Source organism: Diplodia seriata (genome assembly GCF_021436955.1).
Source record: "Diplodia seriata strain FDS-637 chromosome Unknown scaffold_5, whole genome shotgun sequence".
Lineage (NCBI taxonomy): Eukaryota > Fungi > Ascomycota > Dothideomycetes > Botryosphaeriales > Botryosphaeriaceae > Diplodia > Diplodia seriata.
In genome coordinates this window covers 360,167-385,332 of record NW_027117312.1, presented here as the reverse complement: position 1 = coordinate 385,332, position 25,166 = coordinate 360,167, and the positions used below count along the sequence as shown (strand labels likewise).

The window sequence follows — 25,166 nt, the reverse complement described above, 5'->3', positions numbered from 1 at the left end:
TGTCAGACTGGCATAGGCTTCAGACTGAGAAGCTGGTTGGGAACGAGCATGCCTGCCGTTGAAAGAGCTGCAACATAAGAAATTTCCATTATGGCTCACCCCCGCATGCGCCGTACTTGTCAAATGTCCCTTTTGCTCCCTACCCATACCGAATTAGGAGTTGTAAGAGAACACGCTGGCGATACCAGCTCCAGCTTCCCAAACATCTTGCGTGAACACCACCTCCTAGATTGATTGTTCTTTGACGCACACGTACACACACCCATGAAACGACGGGATATCAAGCCTCGGACCTTCTAAAGGAGCACTTCGAAGGACTGAAGGAGCCTTCTCCCAACAAATTGGAGAAAATTGCTCCCAAGTCTGCGCTCCAGATATAACCATAGAAAAAGGATCCCACACCACATGAACGCGCTTAGAATGTCGCAACCTCTGCCAAACGAGCACAAGGTGCGAAGAGAGAAAGGCTGGATGATAAGTACAAGAGAGAAGAGTGTTATTTCGAGGTGCATCAGAGCTCAAACGGAATTTTGGAAAAGGGACAAGGAGATTACAGGTGTAACTATGATTTTATTCATCCGTACGGTAATTTTAGCGAGCCATTGCAGGCATGCCGGCGCCCATCGCACCGAGACGGCTAGCGAGCTGCGGGTACTTCTCTTGGACCTCGAGCTGCGTCCTGGTCGCCTCGGCATACGAGAGTGCGTTAACAATCTCGCCTTCGGTTCTCGAAAGCTCAGCGGCCCGCTCGAAGAACGTGAGCGCCTCTGGGACCTTGCCCTGTTGGAGGAGAAGCTGGGCCATGGTTGCAACGGCAATATCGCATTCGGGGTCGACTGTAAGCTAGGTCAGATACAATACTCGAATGGCCATGGCTAAGGCGGTACTTACTGATAAGAGCCTTCTTGCAGAGCTCCTCGGCGTCTCCGAAGTCCTGCTTCCACTGGAACAGGGCGAGGGCCTTGTTGATCAAGGGCAGGACGTTCATGCCCAGCGGCTTGGTGGCCTTCTCCATCTCGACGGCAGCATCAAACTTCTCAATGGCTTCCTGGAACTTCTGCTGGTCGAGCAGGAGCTCACCGTAGTAGTTGTACACATCAGGGACCTTTTCGAAGTTCTTCATGCAGCGACGGAAAGTGGCCATGGAAGAGGCGATGCTTCCCATCTTGTACTGGGTGACACCGAGCTGGATGTGCGAGAAGATGAAGTCCTTGTCGAGATCGATGGACTTCTGGTAGTCCTTTGCGGCCTCGGCGAACTCTCCAAGGATGAAGTGAAGCTGGGCACGGTGGTAGTAAATATCGGGGTCTTCAGAGTTCTGGCCCATGGCCTGCTCAAAGTCGGCAGCAGCAGCGTCTCTCTCGCCTATCATCAGTTAGCTTGCGCCAATTTCACGTTTTTGTCTTGGTCGCTTACCCTGCTCGAGGTGCATGCTCGCTCTCTTGATAAAGCTTTGCGTCAGCGAGGGGTCAAGTTCAACGCTCTTGGTCAAGTCGGCCAAAGCGTCCTTGTTATCACCCTTGAGGTACTTGAAGGTACCACGCATGTTGTACGCGAAAGCCTCGTGCTCGCCCAAATCACCGAGTTCCAGCGCCCTGTCAAAAGCCTGGGCAGCCTCGGTGTAACCATCCGCAGTCTTGAGGTTGAGAGCAATCAAACCCTTGCGCAGCTGGCCCTTGCCAGTCTCCTCATCCAAGTCGGCCTCAGGCTCCAGGCCAGCTGGCGGCGGCTTGGGCCTGAAGCTCTGGAGGTAGTTGGAAACAAAAGTAGGGCTCGGGAGCTTCTTCTCCTTTTTGGCAAGAATGGCCCTGCCCTTGGCCTCGGCGACCTTCTTCAGCAGACGCTCAACGCTCTGGGCGCTCAATTCGTTGCGGAAACTGTCGATGATGCAGCTGGCAGTGTAGTCAAGGAGAGCTTCGCTAAACATATCGACCTGCTCGTAGGCATTGGCGCGCCTGTTCAGAGCCTTCACATATTCGTTGTCCAGGTTAATTGCAGCGGTGGTGTCGTCGATGACCTTCTCCCAGTTGGACATGGCATTCCAGCAGGCGGCGCGGTTCGAGTAGAAAACGGGGTCTTGCTTGCAGAGAATAGCCTTGGTGTACAGATCAATGGCGCGGTTGTAGTCTTTCGAGCCATACGCCTTGTTGCCGGCAGCCTTGAGCTTCGCGGCGAAGTCTTTGCGCTCCTGGGCCAGTGTTAGACTCAATTGCGTGCACAGGCTGTCTCGACTTACATCAGGGGTCAGGCCGGCGGCAATGGCCTCGTCGACGAAGGGCAGGTCGTCGTCGGTGGCGTCGGATACCGAGGGCTTCCTTGCGGCTGCTGACGCAATTAGCACATGCACGAACAACGAAGCTTACGCAGGCAATGGAGGCATACCTGCAGCCTCAGCCTCCTTCGCGGCAGCCTCGTCGGCAGCCTGCTTTGCCCGTTTCCGCTCCTTCTGCTTCCTGTTCTTCTTGGCCTTGGCCGATTCGGGTCTCTTCGAGTCGCCGCCGAAGTAGTAGACGGCGCCGGCACCCGTCACCAAAACCGTCACGCCGGCAATGGTGTAGACGACGGCCTTATGCTCGGCGGCCCAGGAGGATATGCGGTCCCATAGCGAGGCGGAGCCGGCCCCTGCGGCGAGGTTGGAGTCGAGGGTGATGGGTTGCGCCGGGCGCGGGATGGGGAGCTCGGGATTGCTGGACATGGCGCAGTGTGTCGGCTGGCGATGGGCAGGTCGCGGCTTCTAGGCACCTCGCGACGGGCGGACGGCGGGGGATGGTGGGGTGGATGGAGGAGAATTGGGTGGAGGGTGACGCGCCCGAGTTGAGGATTGGAGCACTTTTCCTTGGAGCTCGCACCAGCCGGATCTTCGCTCAAGCCGTCATCGCGCCGCCGCCGTCGAACCACCGCCCTCCCATTAACGCCGAACCTCGCGGCCAAGCACCGTTTGACCGCACTTGCATCTAGCACCTGCCCTGTCGTCCGCCAGCTGTCACCCACTAACCGCCCTCGGTGGCCCCTCCGACTCTCGATTTCCCCTCTCGGCCGCGCTCACGTGACTGCCAGCACCGCTCCACTGCACTGAGCATTACCGGTTGCTGATATACCTTGATTTGGCACACGCACTGCACTGCCCTGCCTCGTCTGCATTCCCCAGGTCCTGGGCTAAGTTCTGTTCCCGAGCGGACACGGTCAGTCGCTATCGCTGCAGCAGCTCCACATTACTCGTTGCCTCCCAAGACAACACCTCACGCAAAATGTCAGCTCAACCAGCTTCTTTCTCTCTCTTCACATCTGTCCGCCATGATCCGGCTCTCCGCTCCAGTCCCGAGAACAGCTCGGATGTCGTGAGCTTCTCGTCTTGCACTCCTTTCTACATGCTCCGCTATCACCGGGACCGAATGCTTGAAGCAGCACAGCATTTCGAATGGGCCGAGGTCGCAAAGAAGCTCGCCGACGGCAAAGAGCTCGAGTCTTTGTTAAACCAAGAAGTAGAATCGTGGAGGAGCAAGAACGGTGACACTGAATCACCACTCAAGGTAAACCCTTCATCCCAAACCGAACCCAACAGCAGTAACACCCATCCCCAGGTCCGCGTCCTCTTCAACCGCTCCGGCGACATGCAGACCGACATGGCCACGACCCCGGCCACCCCCCTCTCCTCCCTCTACCCAACCTCCTTCACCCCACCACCACCGCCCCCAAGCAAACCATTCACCCCCTCCCCCCGCACCGGCGGCGCCCTCGTCCTCGGCCCGGGCGACGCCGCCAACACCTCTTCCTCTTCCCCCTCCTGGACCCTCACCGTCGACACCGCCCCCACCCCCACCTCCCCGCACACCCTCCTCAAAACCACCCACCGCGCCCACTACGACGCCGCCCGCGCCCGCTCCGTACCCGCCACCGCTCCCGCCGCCACCGGCACCCTGCACGAAGTCCTCCTGTGGAACTCGGTCGGCGAGATGACCGAGGGCAGCTTCACGAGCGCGTACTTTTACCGGGGCGGCCGGTGGGTGACGCCGCCGGTGGGGGTGCCCAACAACGTCTCTTCTCCCTCCTCATCTCCATCAGGGGAAGAAGAAGAAGATGTTGGAAGAGTAGAAGGAGACGAAGAACAAGGTACCATCACCACCTCGTCAGATCATCATCATCATCATCATCATCATTCCAGCAAGCTTGGCGACGAAGGGGAGCTAAGGGAGCCGTTCGCAGGTCGGTGGGGCCACAGCATCCGCAGCCCAAAGGCGGTGGCGGGTGCGGGTGGCCAGCGCGGCACGACGCGGCGGTGGGCGTTGAAGAAGGGGCTGTGCATGGAGGAGCCGGTCGCGCGGGAGACGGTGGCGGTGGGCGAGTGGGTGTGGGTGAGCAATGGGGTTAGGGGGTTCGGGTTGGGGAGGGTGGTTGAGGCGAAGAAGGGGAAGGAGGGTTGATCGGTGGGGGGCATGTGTGTGTGTGTGTGTGTGCATGGCGTTTGGGCGGGTGATGTGTGCTCTGGGAGACTTCCCCCGTGTAGCTATAAATATAAACTCCATGTTGCCATTACAATCAGCCTTCGTCATTGAGGTATTCTGCTACAGCTCCTGGAACAACAGGGACCAGCGGGAAACTTCGACTTTTCTCCCCTCTTCTTGTTTCGATACCGATTAGGCTAAGAAAGATCTAAAGTGTCCACGGTATCAACGGTGCCATCAGCTACAGATTTTCAGGGAGCAGCAACAGGATACTTTGATGTTGAACAACATCATTACCATCTTGTGCCTAACAGTAACATTCAGTCCGATTGAACACGATCCCCATTTGCGCACTGCGAGTCCTGCATTGTCGCCACTCGCGCCAACGTCTGCTCCATTCTAGCGATAGAGCAAGCTCGGAAACGACCAAGAAAGAAAGAAAAAAGTTTTAGCCTGGTAACTGTCCGGGGTTGAGTGATCATGTACGCGCGAGGATGGAGTGGAAAGATGGAGAGATCCCCTCTGCTCGTAGACCACCCGTGCTTTATACCGCATGGTACTGAGGAGAAGCATGTGGTATGGCAACTACGACTATGTGCCCGTGCAGCAACGAGCCTGGTGGGGAGCAGGAGCTTTGACCCGGATACCTGCCAGCTGACCGTTGCACCGTAGAAACCACTCCTTAGGGATACGCCAAGGTCAACATTCTATCACGATGAAATCTAAACAGCTTGTCTGCTAATGATGAGGGAGGGTCTTTTTTCTCCTCATGAGTGTCATTAATCTTTAATGGTCTACCGACTTTCAACAAAGCCATTCTCTCCGGCATCCCATCTATAATCCCAATTTTTGTTTGACAACAACAACAACAACCCCAATTAGAAGCAAAAAAAGCCAACGCTATCTATAATGATGAAAGTAGAGAAAAAAGTTTTGTTACAGACATCTCTCAAAAAATCACGTAGAGACAGGGTCATCTTCGATCGATCGTGAAGGTAAGAAAAAAAAAAAACATTTACAGCCTGTCGGCGGGCACCAGCACGCCGCGGTAGCGCATCTTGCCCGAGTCGAGCGTCTTCATGGCGTCCTCGATGCCCTGCACGCTCATGGGGAACTTGTTGACGAGCGGCTTGATCTGGTGGCGGGCGGCGAACTCGAGCATGCGCTGGTGGGTGGCGCGGTTGGCGACGATGGAGCCCTGGATGCGCAGGCCGGCCTGGAGCAGCGGCATGTACGGCACGACCAGGTCGCCCGACTCGACCGACAGCGGGAAGATGGTGGCGCCGGGCGCGAGGAGGGGCATGTAGGTGGCCCAGTCTATGAGGTGTTAGAGAGAGAGAGAGAGAGAGAGAGAGAGAGAGAGAAAGGGAGAAGAAAACTTACCGATGTGGGCGCTGGTGCAGACGAGGAAGGCGTCGAGCTGGGCGCCAATGTCGAGCTCCGTCTTGCCCTTTGTGGCGTAGAACTCGTGGGCGCCGAGCTTCAGGGCCTCGTCCTTCTTGGAGTCGGTGCCGGAGAAGACGACGGTGTCGCAGCCGCGCTTGGCGGCGAACTGGATGGCGAGGTGGCCGAGGCCGCCGATGCCGAGGATGCCGACGCGGGCCGTGGGCGCGATGTTGTAGTCGTCGAAGCACGTCCACACGGTGGCGCCGCCGCACTGCAGCGGCGCCGCGTCCTCGTCGGCGAGGTCCTTGGGGATGGTGAACAGGAAGGCCTCGCGCCACACGGCGCCCGTCGCGAACGAGCCCTGGTCGAGGTCGGCGAAGCCGTACATGGCGCGCTCCGGGCAGTAGACGTCCTGGCCCGTCAGGCACTGCTTGCAGTGGCCGCACTCGTCGTGCTGGTAGCCCCAGCCGACGCGGTCGCCGACCTTGAGGTTCTTGACGCGCGGGCCGACCTGCTCGACGATGCCGACGCCCTCGTGGCCGAGCGCCATGTCGGCGTGGCGGTAGTGCAGGTCGGTGCCGCAGAGACCCGAGGCCGTGACCTTGACGTAGACCTGGTCGTCGACGAGGTCGGGGCGGGTCGTCTGGGCCTCGACGATGCCCCCGGTGGAGGTGCCCTTGTAGACGGTGAAGGAGTGAGGCATGATGAAAGGAGTTGGCTTTCGGGTATCAAGATACAGGGAAGTGAAGTTTGGGAGGTGGACTGAGCGAATGGGGCGTCAATGGAAAAGGGAGCGGCGTGTATTAAGTAGCTACGGCGGCGACGACAGAAGACAAAAGACAGTTATCGTCGAGGGTGCCGGGAGCTATGACAAACGGGACAAAAAATGTTTACTTTTCACCGCAGTGACGTCTGCAAGGACCCCAGATGTATCAAGACCCTAGATCGGGGCGGATAAGAGAGGCGTGGCAGCGGGCCCGACCAGAGCGGACCAACCAGGAGGCAGCGTGCGCATCTCTCGGCCGGCGATAGATGTTCGTGGCAACCACCAACGAGATCACTGAGCGCGCTTGACCGCCGGAGCAGACAGCCGGGCAGGGAAAGATGTTCGTACCTCGACCAAATGACAAATGGGCTATCGGGCCTGCTCATCGGACTTGGCCCGATCATGGCAGAAGCGCAGCGGAGCGGGTGCTCCAGACACCGGGCCTTGAGCGTTCTTTGGCGCAGCTCTGGGGCTCGAGTGGACCGCACCTGCGACACGAAGACGAGAAAGACAAAGCCGCGACGCCGACACGATGGCGCAATAGGGGCCTTTGGCCATCGGATGCAGGGCTTGAGACTGCCGATTCTTCGGCATGTGGGCTTGTGGTGGAAGAAGCCTGGTGGGATCTCGGGCTCGGAGATTCCTAGGCGACGCGCGCTCCGTGCGGCCCGCTGCTGGAGATGAGATTTGCTGTGCGGGAACGCATGCGGGACACGAAAGGGGTCGGCTTCCAGAATGTGCCGCGGCGTGTCGTTGACGCCTCGGCACCGCGAAGTAATCATCCCTCGGTTTGCAGTGGGATGAGGCCAAGGACCGCGGCGTCTTCCCCGGAAAATGATGACATCAGCGGAAGACGGCGACGGCTTTAGAAGGCCGGACGAAAAATCTGCAAGGCTTGGCCGGCTGGCTGGACCCCTCTGGATCGACGTCAGTTGTGTCTAAAATTTTCTACTGCACGGCTCGGCGCCATCCGAGCCTCGTCGTCTCTCCCGGCCGATCCTAGCCTCCGGCAACAACCGCGCGCTTGGTCTGCCTGACAACCTCCTGCGCCAGCATCTCAGCAGCCTTCACGAACCTCCGGCCTTGCGGATTGGTGGATCTTCCACGGAGACGTCGGCTGGCTCGGCCGACGACCAGCCCATTGTGAACGCCTTTAGACACTCTGTTCTTTCTCTCGCCCGGTGTCGAGGCGTCCTATCCACATGCTACTCCAAAGGTACACCGTAAAGGCGTGAGAGGCTGCCCGGAGAAGACACCGCGACACGTAGCGTGAAGATCGAAAGCGGGCCCAGTGTCCTGTTAATGCCGCTCATCAGCTGTTGTTGTTCCAGAGCGGCGGCATATAACGGGAGCGCAAATCCCTATATAAGGAACCGCTGCGCTGCTGATCTACATGTGAAGGTAGCACCTGGCCCGGGAACAGCCAGCCGCCCAGGCTGACAAAGACAAGAAGAAGGCACACCACGCTCGCTTAGCATCAGGCAAAAATCAAAGTCTGGTGGAAATCCACTCGGTAGTATTAGTCGCCGAACGGCAACTTGGTAGTTTGAGAGCTAATTTAAAATCAAAATTTGCTAGGGTTGACTAGCGCCCTCACCGGGGGTTGGGTATATCCGCCGCTGGTTGTTGTACGATGGTGACAAAAGAAAAAGAAAATGCTAGTTAGAAACGTTGTGGCCCTCTCCACGAGGAATTCCCAAACTCCTCGCCGGGTATATGTGATGGTTGCCAGGCCCCGCCCAAATCAATAATCGCTCAATAACTTTTTGTTGGTGTCCCTCCGGATGATGATGCTCCCTATGATGCTACTAAAACGTATTCCTCGAAATTGGTTGCCCCGATCCGGTTGATGGAAGGGGGCGTGAATGGTTGAAAGATGCCACGGAAAAAACCGAAGGCGCCGTCGAAAATGCTCTGCAAGACGCGGGAATCAGGACCAGCCCGCTGGAGTCCATGACGGTGAAATGGAGGTGGTTGTTGAATCGAGAATGTTGAACCGAAAGAAGTTGCCGGAAGAAAGGAGGTCGACGTGGGCGAGTTTACCGAGCCGACAGCGTGCGGTTCAGCCAGTTGCGGGCGCCCTCGTAGCTGCGGCGGGCCTTGTGCGGCGCCGAGTGGACGCTGTCGTCGCTGTCGTTGGAGAAGGTCGAGCTGGCAGAGCCCTTGCGGATGGTCTGGGGCTTGGCCTCGTTGATGAGGTTGCCGGAGCCGCCGCGGCCGACGTGGTAGACGGGCGAAGCCGCCTCCTGCAGGCGCTGCTGCTGGCGGAGCTCCTCGTCGAAGCTGAAGATGGCGCGCTCGCGGTGCACGTTGCCGGCGCCGCCGCGTCCGGTGAGGTACTGGCCGGCCGAGGGAGGGGCGGGAAGCTTGATGCGCGAGGCAGGGCCGGTGGCTGAGGGCCCGGGCGTCACCTCCTTCGAGCTGATGCGCGTCACGTTGCCCGCACCGCCGCGTCCCCAGTGGAAGGCGGTGGTGGCAGCCGGCACCGAGGGGTGCGGCTCGGTGATGCTGTAGTTGCGGCTGGTGGTCATGGTTGGGATTTGGGGTGTGGTGGTGCGGTGGTGGTGCGTGGTAGCTGCTGTCCGAAAGAGGAAATGGCAGAGAACACTGAGCCGTGGTTCTAGAGGAATGCTGGAGGGGATTGCAATGCTTCGTGGTAAGGGCAGAGGGCCGGCTGGGCGTCTTATACGGCGTGGGCCCCTTTCCGGGCGAAAAAATTGCAACAAATGGCGAAAAATCAGGTCACGATGCCATGCGTCACAGCTCAGCAGCGCTTTGCAGCTTGGGGAACGAGCTTTGCAGCTTGGGGAAGCAGCCTCAGAACCTGAGAACGTGGGTTCGTCACGGGGCCGGTCTGGCATCCTTGGCGGGCGTCGAAATAGACCGCGCTTTGCAGTTAGCGGCATGGGCGCCAGGAGCAATTTTTGCGCACGCCTCGTCGCGGCTGCGCTTCGGCTTCGGTCCCGTGCCTGCAGCTCTGGCTGCTGGTGTTTCCGTTATGTAACCTCCAGGCCGCCGTGTGGCGCGTGTGCCACAGCCGCGTCGCTGACTGGATGCCCGCGCGATGATGCGACCATGCGCTACAGTAAATATGGGGTAATGGCGTCGTAACAGAAATCATCCCGTGAATCGCGAGATCGCTTCCCGCCCGCGTGCTCTGCGCAAGAGGCCCAGACGCTGCCTCTGTGCCTCTGCTCCTGGCGCCTGGCGCCTGCCTCAACAACGGGCAGGGCAACCTAAGCAGCTGCGGCCGCGCCCGCCCATGACGCCCGCCCCGGCCACACCGCACACCGCACACCGCACAACGCCTGCTGTGCTGTTGTCCTGGGGACCCGTCGCCTGCACGCCGGCGATCCGGGGCAGACAGCTCATGCTCTGGACGTGCTCGCTGACGCAGCGCTGGCCTGTGCCTGCTCCATCGTGGCCTCGAACGCGCAGTCACAGGACTCAGGGGAGGCTGAACGAGAACCTTCTGCTGCAATGCTCGGCAATACGCTACCTACCTAGTCCTACGGCGTTCCTACAGCGGCAACGCACAAGCAGGCATTCTCGCGTTCCTGGCCGGCCATGTCCTAGCGTCATCCCCAGACTTTGCTCCCGCCCCTAGTCCACTACCCCAGACCGCCGCGAGCAATTGCCTCATCGCCCCGCTCCTGCCGGTCAATGAGGGGCCTTGCGTCTGTTGGGATCAAGTAATTCGTGCCACTCCGGGTGTCATTGCGTAAGAGAAGTCCGTCAAATCCCTCACCCTTGTGAAAATGCCAAACGCCGGGGTATTGTGTTGCAGTCCAGACAAATGCAGTCGAAAGTGCGGAGAAGGGAAGTCGGGATTTGGTAACAGAAACAGCAGGAACGCGGCGGTAAGCGAAAATGCGGGGAAGGCCAACCCTGGCAGGGCTAATCGCTGGCTCCAGCCGGAACCAGAGGGCTGAGCCGGCATGACACGTAGATCGCTTTCCGGAAGATGCTCGCTCGGGAGCCTCGCCGAGGGGCCAAGGGGATGGTTGTCGTGAGCACCCCGCGTGATGATGAGCGTGCCCCTAAGCTGATGCAAGGCGAAATGACGAATCTCCGAAGGGGGCTTGCGCGAGACCTCATGCGAACTTCTGGTGGATAATGTCCGGATTTTCCTGCCACTCGTCCTTCTCCACCCACATCTGCTGATCATTAGCCTCCGTGCTAGCTAAGGGGTAGTTGCGCGACTGACCTTCTTGAACGTGCTTAACCCAGCCAGAATGCTGCCGCCCGTCCACGTGGTGTACTTGCGCTCAGGAGGCGCGTATATTTTGATCCTCATGTCCTTAACCGCAAGTCGCTGCACCTCGTGCAGTAGTCGGTCGCCGAATCCCTTCGTCAGCGTGGACCCGCCCGAGAGCACAATGCTCCCAAACAGATCCTTGCGCAGGTCCAGATCGGTCCTGTTGATCGCGTTGACAACGAGCTGGTGGACACCTTGGTACTCTGATCCAATGAGCTCCGGGTTGAACAGGATCTCAGGAGCCCGGAACCGCTCGGCGCCGATCTAATTTCGCTCGTCATTAAGGAGGCAAAAAGGCCGCAGCGACCGGGGAAGCTTACCTTGAGCTTCTTTCCATCTGGCAACTTGTACTCGACGCTCTTCTCGTTCGCTCTGGCAGTGCTGCCCGACCATTCCTTCTCCTCCTTGACGGGATCCAGGCAGACGTAGGAGTGTGTTTCCTTGATGTTGCGCACAATCTCCTTCTCGGCGCTCGTGTGAAACACGTAGCCGCTTTTCCTCAGCAGCATCTGGAGGTGTTCCGTCACATCGCGCCCAGCGACATCTATTCTTTGCACCGCGTTGTTGATTTGGAATCCACCATAGACCGGCACCGCGTGGGAAACGCCGTCACCGGCATCGAGGACAACACCGGTAGTGCGACCAGATGCGTAGAGTGACAGGACAGCTTGTATAGAGGTGTAGAGTGCGGGCACGTTGAACGTCTCGAACAAGATCTGGGCTGCAGTGTCGCGGTTGGTGCGCGGGTTTAGCGGGGGCTCGGTGAGCAGGACAGGGTGCTGCGTGTCGCGTATGGTCAGCGGGATGGACATAGCAAATAATCGGAGGGAACGCCAGCTAGCTCGAACGAGGCAGCACACAACTGGAAACTCACATCCTCGCTCACTGTCTTCAGCTCCTCAGCGTAGACATATTGCCATATCCTTTCCATGTCGTCCCAGTCCGTGACGATGCCATGCTCCAATGGATAGTTGATCTTCAGCAGACCTCTCAGTTCTTGTGCCCGCCGTCCGATGAAGACGTCACCCTCGAGAGCTCCGGCAAGAGCCCTGACGTGCTTCGGACGGCCGACGTAGGATGGAAAATAGCATTTCGGAAGATCCTGGCCAGCAAAGCCCGCTCGAATTGTTCCACTGCCGTTATCGAGCACAATGGGTGCGTTGAGGAGTCTGGAGCCCATGGCGGAGGACTGGTTGTAGCTTGTCTATCGATTGCGCTGGTCGGTGCGAGAGCGGCGGCGGTCGGGAGAGGGTTGCGCGCCGAAGTTGGGGAGCTCTTAGCAGAGCTTCGATGGGGTGGCAACAGATGCGCTTGTCCAAGCACGTTGGTGTTGTCGTTGCGCGAGGTTGACGCGCCGCTTGCCGCTTGCAAGGGTCCACAGCGCCGCTACACACACACCGCCAAAAAGTGGAAGCCGCAGAGAAGCCGCGTATTGGCGGTGTGTGCTACCCACCACCGGCCGCGACTAAACCTAGCGCCCAGCGCCAAGAGATCTCAAAAAGCACGCTCTCTATCACGCGTCAACAAAGGCGTCTGGCGCACTGTGGTACACTACTTTCATTTCCTTGCCGGTATCAAGCTGCACCCATCATGTATCAAGGGTGCTCTTTTACCACTGGGCTCATGCTGGACTCACAGGTGTTCGTAGTGTTTCGCGAGGACTGTTGCGGTCCGAAGAGTTTTTGTCTAGAAGTGATGTGCTGGCCAACGGCGTCTGCTCTTGTGCCCGTGCACTCTCCAAGCTGGTATTCAACAAACAGTGTGACAGCATATGCAGCACCAAAACTATGTTTTCCAAGGTACGGCTATGACTGTATGTCCGCCGCAAAAGTCGATGTTCGTGGCCCAACCACACATTACCTACGAACGCACAAGTCGCTGCGAATGACCCATTTCTCACCTGCCAAAACCTCCCTACCTTCATGCAGCATGCAGTCTGCCCCATGCTTATGAAGCAAGGCCATGCCGACTTCCAAACCCACTTCAATAGGGTCTGGCGGAGGGTCCCTTTTGGACGCCTTCTTCGGTGGATCCGGGTAAAAGACCGTCTCGCCTCCAATGCATCCTGTGGCGGGGGAGGTTAGATAGAGAAGCAGCGTCCAAGTTGTCCGAGCCTGAATGTCTTTCTCTCCTGGTATCACGACGTTGTTGAAGTCATCGTCTGTGCCTCCTTAGCGGCGTCAGGCTGGCAGTGCAACAGGGCTGCTTACAGTGTTGGTCGAAGAACTGGCCCTTGGAATAGCGATAAATGCGGATGTTGGGGTTGAGTCCCACGACCTCACCACCCCAGAGGGCCTTCCTCTCCGCCTCCGTCATGCGCAACCCATCTTCGGAATCGACATTGCCGAGCACAACGTCCTTGAGGGCTGTTTCTTCCCACAATCTCTTGGCGAAGAGCGGATCTTGGATTTGAAAGCGGTCATTCACTCGCACTGCGTCTCCTTTCTTCGGCTTCCCTGGAGTAGTGGTGAGGGGCAGTGAAGAGAGAAAAGACACATACGTCTTGCAGAGCGAAGACGGCCAGAAATTAGGCAGTGTTACGATCTGCTCTGGGACGACTTCTTGCAGCGACAGGTCTGAAGGCGGAATGAGAGGTTTGAAGGCAGGCCAGTTTGGCGGCGGCTGCTCTGGCTGGGCGGCAGCAGGCTTGGCCGCGGCCGATGCAGCGTCTTTCTTCTTGCCTTTTGGCGGCATTGCGGCTGGCGCGGCTTGACGGTGCAGCGGGAACGTGCGGCTCAAAGGAGGGCGTGCAACGGAATGCTGCCTGCAGTGGTCGGATGACGATGACTGTTCCGGTCTGCAGCTAGCCGCGCTCGCAAAACGAAGGCTGCGCTCGCAACTCCCTCTCCGCGCAACTCCACGGCGAGTGCTGAGCCGCGATAGACGACGGCGAGAGGAGAAGCGCTCACCGCCCGCCGCGTGGACCGCCTGCAGGCTCGGCGAGACAACAAACCTGGATAATCTTCGGCCAGCGCGCGCCAAGCCTGAGATTTCATGATCGCTCCAGCGTCCCTCACCCGCCGCGACAGCGATTCCGCGCTGCCGCCGACCACCTTCGCCGGCCTAGCTTTCACTGTCGCTCGGGAGCACAGTCGCAGACGACTGCCAGCCAGGCCTGCCGCCCCGCCCGCGCCCGCCCTGGTTGCTGCTTCCCCGCCGTATGCGCGCCCTTCTCCATTCGCGACGCAAGATGCCGATGCCGAAACCGCCGTCATGATGGAGGAGCAAGAGACAATCACCACCAGCCCTGGCGCTCTGCCGGACGCGACAATCATGGAAGGCATAGAAGGCGCGCCTGCCGTTCCCGACACCCAGCCCGATGTCCAAGCGCCGTCTGACGCCCCGGATTCGACGCTGCCACCACCTGCGCCTGCCGTGGAAGGCGCCAGTGACAATCCCGCACCACCCAGCGCTCCCGCCGAAGGGGAAGTGGCACAGGAAGAAAGCTCAAATGGCGCACAAACGCAAGCGCCCGACGAAAAGCAAGCAAGCCAGCCAGACACCACAAAGCCCGACGACACGCCCGTGCCTGTGCCTATCGAGACTGCTGCCACCGATCAGCCCACCGCCGACGCCGAACCTACGCAGCCTTTAGAGGAAGTATCTCAGGTCAACACCATTGTGCCTAACGTTGCAAACTTGCCTGATCCTTTCGTTTCCGGGCCGCAAGACCTGAGCAGCGCGGCAAACCTGGCCGCGTTGCTGATGGACGGCTCCAATGACCAGGAGTACTTCGCCAACATGGATGTTCAACCATCCAATCCCTTGGCAATTCCCCCCGATATGCTCGCCCCGGCCCCGACTTATCCAGCCCTTCAGGCCGAAGACAGCCGGCAGTGTGCTTTCGCCAAACTCGAGTTTCCCGATGGAGATTTCTACATGACAACGTACACGGTGGAGCTGGGCCGAGACACTCGTGCGTTCCGGCAGGAGATGCGGAAGCGTAATCAGGAAGAGTACCCGGAGCAACAAGCGGCTGGCAATGAGGGAGAAGGCCCGCAAACGCCCATGAGGCCCACTGCTCCTAGTGTAGCAAGTATCTGTCGCAGCAACCTCAGCGAGTGCGGTGGTATCATGGGAGGAGAGGACTATCATGTAAATGTCGCGCCCTTGAAGCGGAAAAGGAAGAAGAAAGAAGCAAAATCCGCCAGCTCGTCCTCACAGCGCATTTCCCGGAAGAGTTCCATCGCTGGCAGCAATGCTTTCGAGCCGGTAGATTACAACGAACTTGTTTACCAGTCTCATCCGGACCCCTCTTCCTTCCTCCCTGACCCTCACGAAGTTCCCTTGGTACCAATTCATCCACCGACGTCGGACAGCGGTCCGGTTGGCCACAAAGGCATCTCCAGGAAGCACCTCAAGATTTACTATAGCTTTGACACCCAGGTTTTCGAAATGAAGGTGCTTGGCAGGAACGGTGCTTTCTTGAACGAGGTTCACTACATGCCGGAAAACGAGGCCGTCGAGCTCCACGATGGAGATAAGATCCAAATCGGCGCCGTTACTATGATGTTCAGGCTACCAAATGCTCCGGTCGATGACGAAGATGTTCGCTCAGAAAGTTCCGACAGCATCAGTGGGGGCATCAGCCTCAATTTCGAAGACGGACGAGGCCAGAGTATCATTCCTGACGATGATGAGAGCGATGACGATGGCTTCAGCTATGCTGAGCAATATGGCTTTAGCCCACACGCCTATGGCTGGGATTCTGAGGAAGAGGAGTTCTCCGCTGATGACGATGCAGAAGATGAATATCGCGAGCATGAAAATCTGCCAAAGGTGAAGCTCAAGTTGAAGCTCAAACAACCATCTCAGCAAGCGCCGGCCAAGCAATCGAAGGTGGAAGCTCGCCTCAAGAGGAAAAAGAAGAACGAGAAGGAGAAGGAGAAGCTCAAAGCCAAGCGAGAAGCGAAAGCGAAGGCCGCAGGGAAGACAGCTCCGAAAGTCCAACATCATGATGCAGCCGACGACCCTGGAAAGGACAAGGCCAAAGAGAAAGAAAAAGAGAAGGAGAGGGAGAAGGAGAAAGAAAAGAAGGAGAAGAAGGAGAAGGTTGCATCGAAAACCGCTTCAAAGACGGCTTCAAAGACAACCTCGAAGGCACCCTCAAAAGCACCCTCGAAGACGGTTTCTCAGCCCAAGGAGAAGGGCGAAGCTGCATCGCAAGTCAGCATTGTCCCCCCTGAAGATATTCCACAGCCGAGTACGGAGATACCGCAACCCGAGATCAAGACAGAAGATGCCAAGGACAAAGAAGAGAAGAAGTCTGAAGCGCAGTCGAACAAGGACAGTAGTGGCAGGCGCGTCCTGACGGCCGAAGAAGCCGAGAAGCTTGGTCTTGAGCCTGGAACGGTCATCGAGAGGAAGAAGGGACCAGGCCGACCACCGAAGGATGGTATCATGTCCAAACGTGAGAAGGCCGAGATCATGCGGCGCAAGAAAGAAGCCGAAAAAGCCAGAAAGTTGGGACTTGACCCAGAGTCTATCACGAAGGTTGATCTCACCCGCCCCCGCGAGAAGAAGGAGGGAGAAGGAAAATCGGAGAAGAAACCCAAGGAAGGCACCGAGGGCGAGTCTGCAGGTCCAGATGGCGAGGGACAAGGCGCAGAGAAGAAATCCGTCAAGATTTCGAGGCCACTGCGTACACCATCGCCAGAGATGAAAGAGTCCGACTACACGGAAGAGCAGCTCCAGCGCCCAGCAGCCAACTACGTCGTTCTCATCCATGAAGCCATCTCGCAATCGAAGGAAGGGAAGCTCAATCTCCAGCAGATCTACAGTGCCATTGAGCGAAAATACCCCTACTACAAGTTCAAGACCGGGACTACAGGCTGGCAGAGCAGTGTCCGACATAACCTTGGTCAACACGATGCTTTCCGCAAAGCTGAGAAGGAAGGGAAGGGCTGGCTCTGGGCAATCAACCCCGGAGTTTCCATCGAGAAAGAAAGGCGCAAACGGGTTACCCCTCCACCGCAGGCTCCTCCCAGACCTTACTATCCCCCGAGCCATCAATCCCCTTATGGTATGCCCCATGGTGCACCCGGCTATCAACACCCTCCTGGCCAATATCCCCCAAGGCCGCCGGCAGCTCCTGGCCAAGCGTACCCAGCTGCGCAGCAACGCACCTACCAATCTCCTTATGGCTCTCAACCTCTCGGACAAGCAGCACAGCCGGCTCAGCATCGACCGCCATATGGACCTCCCAACGGTGCTCGGCCGCCTTACCCCAGTCCTTACGGAGCCTCTCCTTACGGCGCTCCACCGGGCGCACCTGCTATGCCTTATCCTCCGAATTCATCAACACCACTCCCTCCCGGAAGCTCATACGCAACGGCTGGCCCATCGCCTTACGCGCCGGCGGGCGCACCTGCTTATTCCCCGCCAGCTCACGCACCGGCTTATCCTCCCCGTCCACCACATCCTACGCAGCCGCAGCATGTCCAGCCAGGAACATCGCAGCCCCCGCAGCATCCTGGACAGCACAGCGCCACGCCAACGCCTGGCTCTGCCACCAACGCGCCCAGTGAACCTATTCCGCCACGGAAACCTAATCTGTATTCGGACACCGCGCCATATGCCCCAATCCTGAACGGTTTCCGCGATTATTACATCAAGAACGCCCATACCATGCTTAAGCGCAAACTGACGCGGGATGAAATTACCAAGCTCACCGATCGCGGCCTGGAGCGCGCCCTCCATCCAGAGAGGTACTTGCCCAAGACGGAGGAGGAAATGGATGAGAGCGCAAAGCTGGATCTCAAAGACGAGAAAGATATCGAAGATGCTGTCAAGGGGATGTTGAAGCAGTTCAATCATGGCTATGTCGTCGAGGAGGCTGAGAGGCGGGTTGGAAAGACACCAACGGCGGGACCGACGCCTGCTGGAGCGTTGCAGGCAAACGGAAGTACTCCGACTCCAGTGCAGAACACTGCCTCAGATCATGTTCATGCTGGTCAAACTCCGGTTCCAGCTCCGAGCACAACGGATAGTCAACCTGTTGAGGGTGTTCCCAGCGTTTCTGGCTCTAGTGTACCATCCACTTCTCAGGATCAAGCACCACCGCAGTCCGTCCCATCTCAGGTACAGATTAGTGGTTCCGAGCCAGTTACAGCCTCAGATGTTACTTCACAGCAGACGTCAAACACCCAGCCGTCCATGGAAACTCCAAAGGTTTCGATACCACAAATCCACCAGAATGCCTTGCAGACAAACATGAACAACACCGCCCAATCTCAGCCTGCGGCGACTTCGACGCCGGCAGCGGCGCCTATGCCGTTCTCCACTGCGCAGCAAGTGCAGACTTCTGTGCCAGCGCAAGTACTGCCGCCACGTGCGAACGGCACGAGCACCCCTGTGCCGCCGCCGGTTGAAGCACTGACTCCATTGGGCGGAAGTCCAAAGCCTGGAACGCCTGTGAACGCAACACCCCCAGCACCTGGTTCTGGACAAACTGCAGGCAAGCGGTCGTCGCCTGCCACTGTTCCTGGAATTGGCATTAAGCGGAGCCTAGACGGTGATGCAACAGGCGAGCATGGCGGCGAAGCGAAAAAGCCAAAAGTCAAGGGTTGAACCAGCTGGTTAGGATTGCAGGTAGTGTTGTACGTTCCTGTATCTACTCGACCACTATTGACGAAAACCAGGCGTATCGGACTTAGGAGTTCCCGGGCGGGCAGGTAACGCATAACGAGCTATATCACAGCGACATTGATATCCGGCATGCAGGGATTGTTCCGTTTTTCACACGGCGTTTATTGCAGATTTTGCTCTTGGCTTCAGCATCGCATCTTTCACGCTCCAGAAGTCCATCGTCACCGATTTGATGATGTCTGGCATACGCGTACGGAAAAGTCGGGTCCTTTCGAGCCCAATAGTGCAGCGAGGGGTATTACCATGGCCCGGTGTCGGTCAGGCGTTTGTGTCTTTTGCTTCAACCACGGTCAGACTTGCCAACAAATGGCTCTCGTTCTCAGCCCTGGCTACGTTTTCGTGGCAGTTTAGCCGAGATTTTCTTCGTATTGTGTACATATATTGTTCGGCACAGTCAATTCCACAAGCATTCGACAGGAGTCTCTGAACATGCTTCCGCCCGGGTTTAAAGATTTGGCTCAAACACATGGAGCAGTTGTCAGGATCCGGACTGAGCGGCAAAAGCAACGTGGGGAAAAAAAAATTCAACCAAGCGGTAAATGAGAACCGCCTCACTCGGAGCCGCACCCGGGAGCAGCAATGGCTTGGATTATATCTTGTTTGCCGCATGGCGATTGTCCGTTTACAACATCGCCTTGATCGTGGCTATTTTTATACTAAAGAGAAAGACAACGGAATGCGAGCTTAAAATCTATACAATACAGTGTTCCAGCAACAGGGATTGCAATGTCACCCAGTCTCCCATTTTGGAATGGGCGAAGTGCTTGGGATGGATGCACAGCTCGAAGGATACATCTAATTTACTCTGGGTGTAAGAATGACAAAGCAGTAAATTATGCACAAGCCCTGCGCCATGATGCGCCAAGACCGTTGTTTGGCGAGTCATTCCAACGGTGTCCATGCTGGCGGCGAGCTGCGGGGACCGACGGCGGGGTCCGAGTATCAAACAGCTTGACGGTTTTGCTGGGCGATTGACAAACCACCGCCCGCCTATCCTTTAAGTCGCGTCGCACAACCCCCTCCAAGCCACTCTCAGCACCGCTCGCGCCTCGCGAACCACAACCAATGCCCAAGCCCAAACCGGACGCTGTCAACCGCGCAGTCGCACTCGCAGAACAATTAGCCAACCGGTCGGCCGCCGCCAAACCTCAACAATCCTCCTCCACCGCCATGGCCCAGAAGCGCCCACCGATCACTTGCCACGTCCTTGACACGACAGCCGGCCGCCCCGCCGCCTCGATCCCCGTCAGCCTCACGCTCCTGTCCCCGTACGGCCCGAGCACGCCGCTCTCGGCGACGACCAACGGCGACGGACGAGTGACCGCGTGGGCGGCTCCCGCCGGCGACCCGACCACGCTGGAGGAGATCTTCCACAACATCAAGGCACACGAGGAGAGTGGGGAGCATGCGGAGATGGTGTGGGCGCTGAGGTTCGAGACCAAGGCCTACTGGGAGCAGCGCGGCGTGCAGGCCTTCTTCCCCGAGGTCGAGATCAAGTTTGTGGTGCGCGGGCGTGACGAGCACTACCACGTCCCCTTGCTGCTGGGGCCGTTCAACTACACGACGTACCGGGGATCGTGATGGGAGGAGTGTTGAGAGCAGCACATGGGCGGCGGACAGACGGGTCTAAGGCAGCGCAGGAGACGGACATCCGTCGATAGCGGATCCGCACAAGTGGGCTGGGGCCGGTTTGGCCGGGGAAATTGGATTGGCACCAACGACGGGCGACGGGCCAATAATGAGGCGGAGACGGTGCAGCAGACAATCCGTAGCAACAGCGAGATTCCCAATCGCCTGGTCCATGAAGCTTCTCCACGCGCCGAAGAGCGCGCGATCTGAGGCTCGCGATTTGGACGTGAGCTTGGCGCGGTGTGCAGCCGTCTGGCAGCCGTCCAGTGTTGACGCGGGCACATGGATCGGTGGAACGAGGCGGTTGCCCTAGCGAGCAGGTAACGTCATCGCCCAGCCGCCTGGGAAGAGGGGGCTGCCCGTCTGCGGCCAGGAGCGGCACGCACGCCGAGCGGGCGATGCAGCGCGACGGCGGCCGCGTCGCACTCGCGGCCTCGACGGCGACGCAGGCGCAGTGCTTCTTATAGCAGGATGCTTATCGCGGGCAGCAGCGCGGTGGGCTGACGACGCGTTGGAGCGGGTGCGCCCCAGGGGGGGGCGTGGGCTCGGATGTCTGAGTCGCGCGGCGGTGCACGTGACCTTGCCTGATTAACAAGCACCCAGGCAAGCCGGTGGTATCATAAAAATGCTTCCGTTGCCTCGCTACGTCACCTCTTTCATCATCACCGCCAACTCGCAGAAACCACGCCCGCTTTGGGACGAACAGGCATTGGCAGTTTGGCATCAGCCTCACTCCCGTACCGTCGACGCCGCCCGAGACACACGCCCCCTTCCGCCAGCAGCGCAGTTGTGCGCCGCCCCGCGAGTGCGCCTGCCCCATCGTCGCTGCCGTTTTGCGATCAGGGGAATTGCGTCACGCCCACCCCCGAGCCTCGAGATTTTCGCAACACCACGACCGCCCCCGACAACACCGTCGCGCAGCATCTGAGCGCGTCAAGCATCTTCACCTGCGCACCTGCACATTATCGCGTCAGCGGCTCAACGCGTGCACGCATCGACGCGCCGCCTGTTGCTGGTAAGCCTGTTCCGCCGGTGGCAAAAGATAGTGCGCGACTCCTCCCTGCGACCGCGCCAGGAGTCGGCATCGCATACAGCGCTCCCCCAACGCCGTGAGCACCGCTGCTGCGCGCGCTAGACCAGAGTGCTAACTGCCGCTCTGCGACACAGACAAAGAAAGCTGCTGCGCCGGCCCGACAAGCCTTCGAGCGCCTCCGGAAGTAGTTGGGTTTGGCACGACGCGGTCCTGGGGCTGGCGAGAGTCCATCCATCCAAACGACGGATCGACAACACACGCCCTTACGTCATTCAAAGAGCGCACCACCCGCCAACAGAAACTCAAACACCTCCCCCCCTTAAGTCGTTCCAAGCATGTCCTCCCCGCAAGACTCGAAGCGAAACTTGCCAGGCGAAGGTTCGTCACTCCGCCTTTCTTGTTGTTGTTGCTTTGCTTGTCATGCTTGCCAACCCTCCCTCCTCGTCGCCACTCCCTATGCACCGCCCAGCCACCCTGCTGACGGTCTTCGCGTGTTGTAGAAACCCCCAAGTTGGACAATGAGACGAAGCAGCCCTCTCCACCCAGAATAGGTATGTGTGACCGACTATCGCCCGTCCATGCGTGCACTCCGTCATCTGCCTCCCATCAATGATATGTCTCTAACGACGGTGCAGAGGCACCAGACAACGCCGGCGACGCAAAGACTTCGGCCGCACCCACGACCACTGCCCCTCTTGCTCCTCCTCCCCGTCCCGGACAAAATACAGCTGCCGACGGTCCGGATTATTTTAGCGGTGCACACGGCTCTGGCAATAGCCATTTCAACCTGGAGCCCAACCCTTTCGAGCAGTCCTTCGGCAACCCTGCTGCGGAGACACCTGGCAAGGGCCTGCTCCCACCTGTTGCAAGCTTGACCTCGCCCTCCTCGTTGCTGCCAGGAGGAACGCCTGGTTGGCCTAACTCCCTAAGATCAGGACCACTGAGTCCTGCAATGCTGACCGGGCCTACCGGCAGTGGTGATTACTTTGGCGAACCCTGGAAGGGCGGTTTCCCAACCCCTAACGAGTCCTCTCTGCGTACTGGGTTGACCCCCGGTGGTGGCGGATCCATGTTCCCTGCCCCCAGTCCCAATTCACAGGCCTTGTTCAATTCTCTCCAGAGCGGCGGTGCAACACCGAACACTAGTGAATTTTACCGGGCCGCATTGAAGATGAACAACACCTTCGGCCAAAACGTTAACCCTCCCACCTCTCAGCCGGCTGAGCAAAACAACCAGCCGACCAGCGACACTAAACCGTACCCGCCCCAGCAATCCGGTAATCAGCAACAGAACCAGGGTCAACAACAGCAGGATCCATTCGGTCAACATGATGCGAATGTCGTGACGTCATTGTTAGGTCTTTCGCGTGCCGACGCCCAGCAGAACAGCAACAACCAATTTGCAATGCCCGGACAGCCGTCTCATGTCAACACCAACGTCGCCCAGATGGGTAATCAGTCTCAAGAAACGTCGCCGACCACGAAGCGTGCCGGCAAGAACTCCGTCGTCAGCATGTCCGGCTCGGCCGACACTGGCGATTTTTCAGAAGACGCCCACAGCGAGGACGCGAAGCCTCCAAGGTCTCGCGGCGGTAAGAAGGGTGCCAACGGCAAGGGTCAAGCCTCTAATGGCAGACGGAAAGCCGATGATGGTGCTGTCAAGGGTCCTGCGAGCAAGAAGGCCAAGACTAATAGCGGCAACGCTGCCCAAAGTAATGATGATGAGGAGGACGACTCAGATGACGATGGCGTCAAGCAAGAGGGTAGCGATACGCACCCTAACGGCAAGAAGATGACAGACGAGGAGAAGCGGAAGAACTTCCTGGAACGCAACAGGTACGGTATTGCTTCGCATTTGATTCGTTTTGGAAGGTCTAACGTCACGCAGAGTTGCCGCCCTCAAGTGTCGTCAAAGAAAGAAGCAGTGGCTCGCCAACCTGCAGGCCAAGGTCGAGCTGTTCAGCACCGAGAACGACGCTCTCTCAGCACAGATTACTCAGCTCCGCGAGGAGATAGTGAACCTAAAGACCATGCTGCTCGCACACAAGGACTGCCCGGTGTCGCAGGCTCAAGGCATCAGCGGAATGGCCATGACCAATTTCATCGGCGACATCAACCACCACGCACATCCGTATGGAATGGGAATGCCCCCGAACGGGGTGCCGCCGATGGGGATGGGGATGCAGCAGCCCCCGCCACAGGCGATGCAGAGGAGGTGAGACGTACTACGCAGGGGGATTTCTCTGTGACGGCAGTCGTCGCCTGTCTCATGTGCATCATGCTGATGCCGAACGGACGACAGCCACGAAGTGCAACACCGCTGGGGACAGCGGTAGTTGTGCACAAACTCCTCGGGGATTCTAGCGCCGTGTGCTCAACTGCTTCCTTCCGACACGCGGCTTTGGATGCGACAATGTATAGTATGGTTTGGCTTCTTGCCTTCTTCACTCTTTCTCACGGGTGGCGCAAAATCGGACGGTTCCGTGGGTGTTAAAGAGTGTAGATAAAGCTCCTCCTTTGCTGTTCGGGGGCGATTTGGGCGGTTTTCAGTTAGTTTGCTTTTTTTGACAGTGGCTCAGCAACACATGGGCGTTTGGAGCGAGCGGGGATGGGAAAGCAACGGGCGGATGGTAGGACCGGGATATGAGAGGTGTTGACTCTGTCTTGAGAACACGCTCTGATCTCGGGTCCCTTGCAGCTTCAGGCGCGACTTTGGTAAACTAGGACTCCTTCATGATGCATCCTGACGGAGTGATGCTCTTTACTGATAATGGGATGATGCATTTGAAACATAAGACAGGGCAAAGGCATTGCCCGGTGGGTTACTGGATCGGTCAGGAATCACGGGGATGGAAAGCGATGCAGCCTTTGACTATTCAGTGCCCACGTTGATCATCTTTCAGCTCGTGCCCGCAGATGGGCTTGTGCCAACATACCAGGGCGATGACGTGCTTGGCGGTAAGGGGGAGGCTGAAAGCGGTCTGACGGCTTGCATGCTGCGGTTGAGCAAAAGTGTTACGGATGCGATTTGAAGCACGAGTAGAGAGACTCCGAAGACCGGAGAGCACGCGACAAAAGCTTGACAGTGAAGGCTCGGCACAACGGCTGCATGACTCCGTGTTCGGGGTGCACAGCGCACCGGCGTGGGAAAAAAGAAGAAGCAGGGGGATTGCGGGGGAGGTATAAAAGGCGCGGGGGGCACGGAAGGGACGGGGGGTGTGGCAGGATCTTATCAGATCAAGATTATGTCGGACCAGGTGAGCAGCCCGCCGTGCCCGCCCGCCCTCTTCCAGGTTGTGCCTGGCCCAGGCCCGAGTCATGATGCTGCTGCCGCGCATTGCAAAACGCCGCGATTCCCCGCAGCTCCCGGCGCGCCGCAGCTCTCATTGCTCGCTCCTGCTTCCTGCTCCTGCACCCCTCCCCCCTCCTTCCAGCAAAAGCAACCCTCTCTCTCGTCCCACCTCGCGTGCAGTTTCACTGCGCAGCTTTCGATGAAGCACGCGGCGCAGCTGTGCCGTCACCATGGTGGTGTTTCTTGACTTCGAGGACGACTCGCCCGATCCTTTCCTCGAGCCCTACCGTCCGACTGACGCGTATCCGTCATCGCAGCAGCAGCAGCAGCAACAACAACAACAACAGCAGAGCCATGCTGGCCCGGCAGACGACGATGCGCCGTCAAGACCAACGTCCGACGAGCGCCCAAATCCCAACATCAACGGCTTCTCAGCCATTCTGAGCTGCTATCCGTAAAGCTCCCCTCCATTCTTCCGTCTCTTTTTTGCCCCTCACACTCACCCCCCTCCTCACCGGTCAAAGAAAACCGTTGGCTGGTGGGGGGAGGGGGGCGGACGAAACCCGGGCTGACGAGGGGATCCCCCGAACGAAAACAAACAGGATCGTCACGCAGCTCGCATCGCTGCTCGACCTCAACTCGCTGCACGACCTGTCGCGCACCTGCCGCCAGTTCCGCGCCAACCTGCTCGAGTACCGCAACCAGCTGGTGAC

The 25,166-nt window shown here is 58.4% G+C and overlaps 7 protein-coding genes across 7 annotated transcripts; 3 read left to right on the top strand and 4 right to left on the bottom strand.

Annotated features, from left to right (window-relative positions):
* Positions 1–591: 591 nt before the first annotated feature.
* On the bottom strand, positions 592–2,695 carry TOM70 (TOM (translocase of outer membrane) complex component; the record flags this gene model as incomplete). The annotated part of the gene is made up of 4 exons (XM_066776572.1): positions 592–836; positions 892–1,365; positions 1,417–2,322; positions 2,383–2,695. The coding sequence occupies 4 exons, from the start codon at positions 2,693–2,695 to the stop codon at positions 592–594; spliced, it is 1,938 nt and encodes a 645-aa protein (XP_066632414.1).
* Positions 2,696–5,457: 2,762 nt separating this feature from the next.
* Positions 5,458–6,531, bottom strand: SLS55_005120 (uncharacterized protein; the record flags this gene model as incomplete). The annotated part of the gene is made up of 2 exons (XM_066776571.1): positions 5,458–5,759; positions 5,826–6,531. The coding sequence occupies 2 exons, from the start codon at positions 6,529–6,531 to the stop codon at positions 5,458–5,460; spliced, it is 1,008 nt and encodes a 335-aa protein (XP_066632413.1).
* Positions 6,532–8,633: 2,102 nt separating this feature from the next.
* On the bottom strand, positions 8,634–9,125 carry SLS55_005119 (uncharacterized protein; the record flags this gene model as incomplete). The annotated part of the gene is made up of 1 exon (XM_066776570.1): positions 8,634–9,125. The coding sequence occupies one exon, from the start codon at positions 9,123–9,125 to the stop codon at positions 8,634–8,636; it is 492 nt and encodes a 163-aa protein (XP_066632412.1).
* A 1,563-nt stretch (positions 9,126–10,688) lies between these two features.
* ARP1 (Centractin) lies at positions 10,689–12,032 on the bottom strand (the record flags this gene model as incomplete). Its single annotated transcript, XM_066776569.1, has 4 exons — positions 10,689–10,751; positions 10,802–11,116; positions 11,173–11,631; positions 11,727–12,032. The coding sequence occupies 4 exons, from the start codon at positions 12,030–12,032 to the stop codon at positions 10,689–10,691; spliced, it is 1,143 nt and encodes a 380-aa protein (XP_066632411.1).
* Positions 12,033–14,065: 2,033 nt separating this feature from the next.
* On the top strand, positions 14,066–18,421 carry SLS55_005117 (uncharacterized protein; the record flags this gene model as incomplete). Its single annotated transcript, XM_066776568.1, has 1 exon — positions 14,066–18,421. One exon carries the CDS (start codon positions 14,066–14,068, stop codon positions 18,419–18,421), a length of 4,356 nt encoding a protein of 1,451 aa, XP_066632410.1.
* A 685-nt stretch (positions 18,422–19,106) lies between these two features.
* On the top strand, positions 19,107–20,080 carry SLS55_005116 (uncharacterized protein; the record flags this gene model as incomplete). The annotated part of the gene is made up of 2 exons (XM_066776567.1): positions 19,107–19,115; positions 19,526–20,080. 2 exons carry the CDS (start codon positions 19,107–19,109, stop codon positions 20,078–20,080), a joined length of 564 nt encoding a protein of 187 aa, XP_066632409.1.
* A 1,659-nt stretch (positions 20,081–21,739) lies between these two features.
* On the top strand, positions 21,740–23,380 carry SKO1 (Transcription factor; the record flags this gene model as incomplete). The annotated part of the gene is made up of 3 exons (XM_066776566.1): positions 21,740–21,743; positions 21,797–23,002; positions 23,052–23,380. The coding sequence occupies 3 exons, from the start codon at positions 21,740–21,742 to the stop codon at positions 23,378–23,380; spliced, it is 1,539 nt and encodes a 512-aa protein (XP_066632408.1).
* Between the last annotated feature and the right edge of the window lie 1,786 nt (positions 23,381–25,166).